The sequence below is a fragment of the Somniosus microcephalus genome, chromosome 5, assembly GCF_052327205.1.
Source record: "Somniosus microcephalus isolate GS21.2 chromosome 5, FLI_Smic_1.0, whole genome shotgun sequence".
Classification (NCBI taxonomy): Eukaryota; Metazoa; Chordata; class Chondrichthyes; order Squaliformes; family Somniosidae; genus Somniosus; species Somniosus microcephalus.
In genome coordinates, this window is record NC_140991.1 from 29,351,813 (window position 1) to 29,358,238 (window position 6,426).

Below are 6,426 nucleotides of genomic sequence, written 5' to 3' on the forward strand. Positions count from 1 at the left end.
TGTCCTCCCCTGTACCTTCTCAAGGAACTCAATATTTCCCAACATGCGTGTAGAAACAAATCTCTCCCAGAATTACAATATGGAGATGACAGAGAAAAGGAAGAGACAACAGAAGAGGATAAAAGAGAAATAATGAGAGAGATTATTAGGAATTTCACTTTATCCAAACCCTAAACTGGACAGAGGCAGAATAGAGATGAGGCCATAGTTTAAGTTCTGATGTTTGCACTGATGATTATGAAAATCTGTTTGCCCACAAAATCAGCCACCACCACAGCCAATTGTCCAGCAATGCTGGATTCCATTTCCCATGGCGGTCCTTTGGACCATCTAGAAGGGCAGGGGCAGCGGATGCACGGGAACACAAACACCTCCAAGTTCCCCACCGAGTCACACGCCATCCCAAGCTGATGGCGTTCCTTCATCGTCGCTGGGTCAACATTGTAGAACTCCCTAACTAACAGCACTGTGGGAGTACCTTCACCACACGGACTGCAGCGGTCCAAGAAGGCAGCCCACCACCACCTTCTCAAGGGCAACTAGAGACGGGCAATAAATGCCGGCCTTGCCAACAAGCTATAGAGTTCAACATTCTTTTGATTTTGTTGACTGTTGTGCTGTACCAGTTGCCTTTGCTGAGCATTGCGTCTACATGGAACACCTGAGTCTATTTCAACTTCCTCCTTATCTCTTTCAACACTTGTCCCAATTCCTGCTCCGTGTTTATTCTCCACCTCATGTGAAAGATCTCGGGACACTTCACATGAAAGGTACATGTGAACCTATTGTAATTATTGATGTTGTGTGAAACGTTTTTAAAGGGGAGGGAGAAATGAAAAAAATAACTAGTGCAAGGTACTGTAACGTTTCAAACATTACACGCGTATTTACATTTCTTTCATCTGCAGTTTTTCTATGTCAGTGGGGAAACAGGAATATGCTGGGTGTCAGCCTCGGCTCAGATTTAGCAATCACACTTCCTCCGAGGAACTTGAGCACATAGACTGACACGTCAGTGTAGCAGTGAGGGAGTGCTGCACTGTCGGGGGTGCTGCCTTTTGGAGAAGATAAACTGAGGTCCGGACTGCCCTCGCAGATAGATGTAAAATATCCCATGGCACTATTCAAAGAAGAGCAGGCCAGGTGTCCTGGCCACTATTTATCCCTCACCTAAAACCAGACTATCTGGTCATTAATCTTATTGCAAGTTGGATCAGCTGTGGCTCAGTCAGAAGCATCTGAGTCAGAAGGTTGTGGGTTTATAGTCCCACTCCAGAGACTTGAACACAAAAATCAGTACTGATGCAGAGGTGCTGTCTTTCAGATGAGATGTTAAACCAAGGCTGACGTAATAAAACTCACTACGCACTGGGTTTGAGTATAAAGCAAGGCTTTAATCGACTTGTTTCAGAACATGGAGGTCTAGTTGTACTTCACTAGTTCCTGTCTTACAAAATGTCCCTGGAAAGCTGGGCCCACGCCCGAGTATTTATACTCCTTGGACGGCGCCACCAGCTGGCCGTCCAGCGTTATTTCATGAGTACTGTAGTTTCTTTATGATGATGAGATGTTAAACCGAGGCCCTGTCTGCCCTCTCAGGTGGACATAAAAGGTCCCATGGCACAATTTTGAAGAAGAGCAGGAGAGTTATTGCTGGTGGCCTAGTCAATATTTATTCCTCAATCAACATCACTAAAACAGATGATCTGGTCACATTGCTGTTTGTGGGACTTTGCTGTGTGCAAATTAGCTGCCATGTTTCCCACATTACAACAGCGACTATACTTCAAAAAGTACTTCATTGGCTGTAAAGCACTTTGGGACGTCCGGTGGCTGTGAAAGGCGCTATATAAATACAAGTCTTTCTTTTTTTGTCAGAACGAGCAGTGCACAAATTGGCTGCCACGTTTCCCTATGTTACAACAGTTACTGCATTTCAAAAGTACTTCATTGGCTGCAAAGAGCCTTGAGACCTCCTGAGATTGTAAGTGGCGCGATAGAAATTCTTTCTTTCTTTGAAGAATGGGCCAGTCGCAAGTTGACAGGCACAAGAACCTCAGAGCATCACTGGGTTTACAATCAGGCTGGAGAATAACTACTGGCGTTTCTGGTTCTGCTGCACTAATCTCCATGGAGATCAACAGATTTGACGGGAGTTTAAGCTTAATTCACATTCCGTTTGCACAAAATATGCAATCGCTCTTCCTCCAGAGAGAAACACCAACAGCCCTCACCAACAAAACCTCTCCGCTTCCACTCGTGGTGGTGGGAGTGTGGGGGAGATAGAAAAAAGGGGCTCAAAAAGATCACTGTTACAAAAACAAAATACTGCGGATGCTGGAAAACTGAAATAAAAACAGAAAACGCTGGAAATACTCAGCAGGTCAGGCAGCATCTGTGGAGAGAGAAACAGAGTTAACGTTTCAGGTCCGGGACCCTTCATCAGAACCGGAAAAAAGCTGGAGATGGAACAGTTTTTTGGAAGTCCAAGCAAACCGTATCTCAAAAATAAATATAGCGCCTTTCAGGATGTCCCAAAGCGCTTTGCAGCCAATGAAGTACTTTTTGGAGTGTAGTCACTGTTGTGATGTAGGAAACGCGGCAGCCAATTTGTGCACAGCAAGCTCCCACACAAACAGCAATGTGATAATGACCAGATAATCTGATTTTAGTGGTGTTGATTAAGGGATAAATATTGGCCAAGACACCGGGGAGAACACTCCTGCTCTTCTTCTAAATAGCAGCATGGGCTCTTTTACATCCACCTGAGAGGGCAGATGGAGCCTCGGTTTAACACCTCTTCCGAAGCACTTGCTCACTACTGCACTGGAGTGTCAGCAAATAAATATTGGCCGCGGCACCGCCGAGAACTCCCGTGCACTTCTTCAAAATAGTGCCATAGGATCTTTCACACCCCCCTAAGAGGGCAGGCAGGACCTCAGTTTAACGTCTCATCCGACAGTGCAGGGCTCAATCAGTACTGCCCCTCCGACAGTGTAGCACTCACTCAGTACTGCCCCTCCGACAGTGCAGGACTCCCTCAGTACTGCCCCTCCGACAGTGCAGCACTCACTCAGTACTGCCCCTCCGACAGTGCAGGGCTCCCTCAGTACTGACCCTCCGACAGTGCAGCACTCATTCAGTACTGCCCCTCCGACAGTGCAGCACTCAATCAGTACTGCCCCTTCGACAGCGCAGGGCTCCCTCAGTACTCCTCCGAAAGCGCAGGGCTCCCTCAGTAATGCCCCTCCGACAGCGCAGCACTCACTCAGTACTGCCCCTCCGACAGTGCAGGGCTCCCTCAGTACTGCCATTCCGACAGTGCAGCGTTCACTCAGTACTGCCCCTCCGACAGTGCAGCACTCAATCAGTACTGCCCCTCCGACAGTGCGGGGCTTCCTCAGTACTGCCCCTCCGACAGTGCAGCACTCACTCAGTACTGCCCCTCCGACAGTGCAGGGCTCCCTCAGTACTGCCCCTCCGACAGTGCAGGGCTCCCTCAGTACTGCCCCTCCAACAGTGCAGCATTCACTCAGTACTGCCCCTCCGACAGTGCAGGGCTCCCTCAGTACTGCCCCTCCGACAGTGCAGGGCTCCCTCAGTACTGCCCCTCCAACAGTGCAGCATTCACTCAGTACTGCCCCTCCGACAGTGCAGGGCTCCCTCAGTACTGCCCCTCCGACAGTGCAGCATTCACTCAGTACTGCCCCTCCGACAGTGCAGCACTCACTCAGTACTGCCCCTCCGACAGTGCAGCATTCACTCAGTACTGCCCCTCCAACAGTGCAGCACTCAATCAGTACTGCCCCTCCAACAGTGCAGCATTCACTCAGATCTGCCCCTCCGACAGTGCAGGGCTCCCTCAGTACTGGCCCTCCGACAGTGCAGCACTCACTCAGTGCTGCCCCTCCGACGGTGCAGCACTCACTCAGTACTGCCCCTCCGACAGTGCAGCATTCACTCAGTACTCCCCCTCCGACAGTGCAGCACTCACTCAGTACTGCCCCGCCGACATTGCAGGACTCCCTCAGTACTGTCCCACCGACAGTGCAGGGCTCCCTCAGTACTGCCCCTCCGACAGTGCAGCATTCACTCAGATCTGCCCCTCCGACAGTGCAGGGCTCCCTCAGTACTGGCCCTCCGACATTGCAGGACTCCCTCAGTACTGCCCCGCCGACATTGCAGGACTCCCTCAGTACTGTCCCGCCGACAGTGCAGGGCTCCCTCAGTACTGCCCCTCCGACAGTGCAGCACTCACTCAGTACTGCCCCTCCGACGGTGCAGCACTCACTCAGTACTGCCCCTCCGACAGTGCAGCATTCACTCAGTGCTCCCCCTCCGACAGTGCAGCACTCACTCAGTACTGCCCCTCCGACAGTGCAGCACTCACTCAGTACTGCCCCTCCGACATTGCAGGGCTCCCTCAGTACTGCCCCGCCGACATTGCAGGACTCCCTCAGTACTGTCCCGCCGACAGTGCAGGGCTCCCTCAGTACTGCCCCTCCGACAGTGCAGCATTCACTCAGTACTCCCCCTCCGACAGTGCAGGGCTCCCTCAGTACTGCCCCTCCGACAGTGCAGCACTCACTCAGTACTGCCCCTCCGACAGTGCAGCACTCACTCAGTACTGCCCCACCGACAGTGCAGCACTCACTCAGTACTGCCCCTCCGACATTGCAGGGCTCCCTCAGTACTGCACTGGGAGTACCTGCTGAAGGTTCTGGAGTGGGACTTTAACCCACAACCTTCTGACCCAGAGTGAGAGTGCTACCCACTGAGCCGGTCTTGTGCTATATCAATAAATTTACGTTTTAATCAAACGGAAAGGTAAAATACAATTTGATCACTTCTTAAATAAAGGACTTAAATTGGCAATCAAACAATTAGTCCACAGTTCTTCTCTCCAATGTTCTTCCACCCACCACCACCATCCTTTCCTGAATGTTGACTCCTTCACTGGGTATGGTTCAAGCAGGCTGCATTCAACCCTCCGACACCTCATCGACGTGCCCAGGGTTCACCTCGGACTCTTGCCAGTGAGTGTTGGCGAGCTGTTCCACTGTGGAGGACATTGGGGTCAAATGCTGCCCACGCACACACCCTTCCAGCAGGGCCGCTGGATCGCAGCGTGGAACAGGAACTACGACCATTTCTTTCATACCCTAAGCCAGGGGAGGGGCAGCTACTTGCGGCATCCTTCACCGCTGCACTGGCCGAGATCAGCTAACAACACAGACTGGAATTGTTTTAAAGCTTGCCCCTACATCAAGTTACGTCCAGTCTACAGCACAGAAACAGGCCGTTCGGTCCAACAGGTCCATGCGGTGTTGATGCTCTTCATCTAATCCCATCAGCATATCCCTCGATTTATTTCTCCATCATGGGTTTATCTAGCTTCCCTTTAACTGCATCTGTACTATTCACCTCAACAACTCCTTGTGTTAGCGAGTTCTACATTCTCACCACTCGCTGGGTAAAGAGGTTCCTCCTGAATTCCCTAGTGACTATCTTATATTTATGATCTCCAGTTTTGGATAAGTGGAAATATTTTCTCCACGTCACCCGATCAAGCCCTTTCATTATCTTGAAGACCTGTATCGGGTCACCCCGCAGCCTTCTCTTTTCAAGAGAAAGGGTCTCCAGCCTCTTCAATCTTTTCTGATGAGTATACCCTCTCTTTTTCTGGTATCATCCTTGTGAATCTTTTTTGCACCTCCACCCATGCCTTTATATCCTTTTTATATTATGAAGACCAGAACTGTACACAGTACACTTAGTGCGTTGAATAGAATGACACAGTATTTACAGCACAGAAACAGGCCATTCGGCTCAACCAGGCTATGCCTAGACAGACTAGATGCAGGACTAGACAGACTAGATACAGGAAGGCTGTTCCTGATGTATTGATTTCTTTGTGGGTTCAATGACGAGACATTTATGAAAGAGAATGTGTTTTAATCTAATGTCCGTTCAACTCTTTATACAGCATTTACAGGAGACATCAGGCTAGTGATGCATCTAGAACGAAACTGAAACCAAACTGAACTGCCTTGCTTGTCTTGGTCACATGCCCTCTGCTGGTCAGGCACAAGCAATCAATACCTGCAAACATGCTGTTAAGGCATCATAATCGAATAGGCAAATACCATCTCTATTTGCTGATATCATTACATCTCCTTTTCTTAAAACAAAAGTATTTTACTTTTAACTAACAACATGTTTTCTTTGTATTAATCTGCATTTTAACTGTAACACTTAATGAACTTACATTATCATTATCATGATCAAGGTTTTTTAACCTTGCTTTGTGTGTTCACATGAAATATGTCAATACACTAGAACTTGAAGAAAGAATAAGATAACATTACTTCCTTCTGTAACAATAGTCCTTAAATTTGCTCAATGAGTCTCTCAGGAGGCTTCACA

At 49.1% G+C, this 6,426-nt stretch overlaps 1 protein-coding gene across 1 annotated transcript in view; it reads right to left on the bottom strand.

Annotated features, from left to right (window-relative positions):
- Positions 1–776, bottom strand: part of LOC147116977 (uncharacterized) — a 61,197-nt gene extending 60,421 nt beyond the window's left edge. The window contains exon 1 of the mRNA XM_085987194.1: positions 624–776. Within this exon, the coding sequence (XP_085843320.1) occupies positions 624–776 (153 nt within the window). The remainder of the gene's footprint in view (positions 1–623) is intronic.
- Positions 777–6,426: the final 5,650 nt, after the last annotated feature.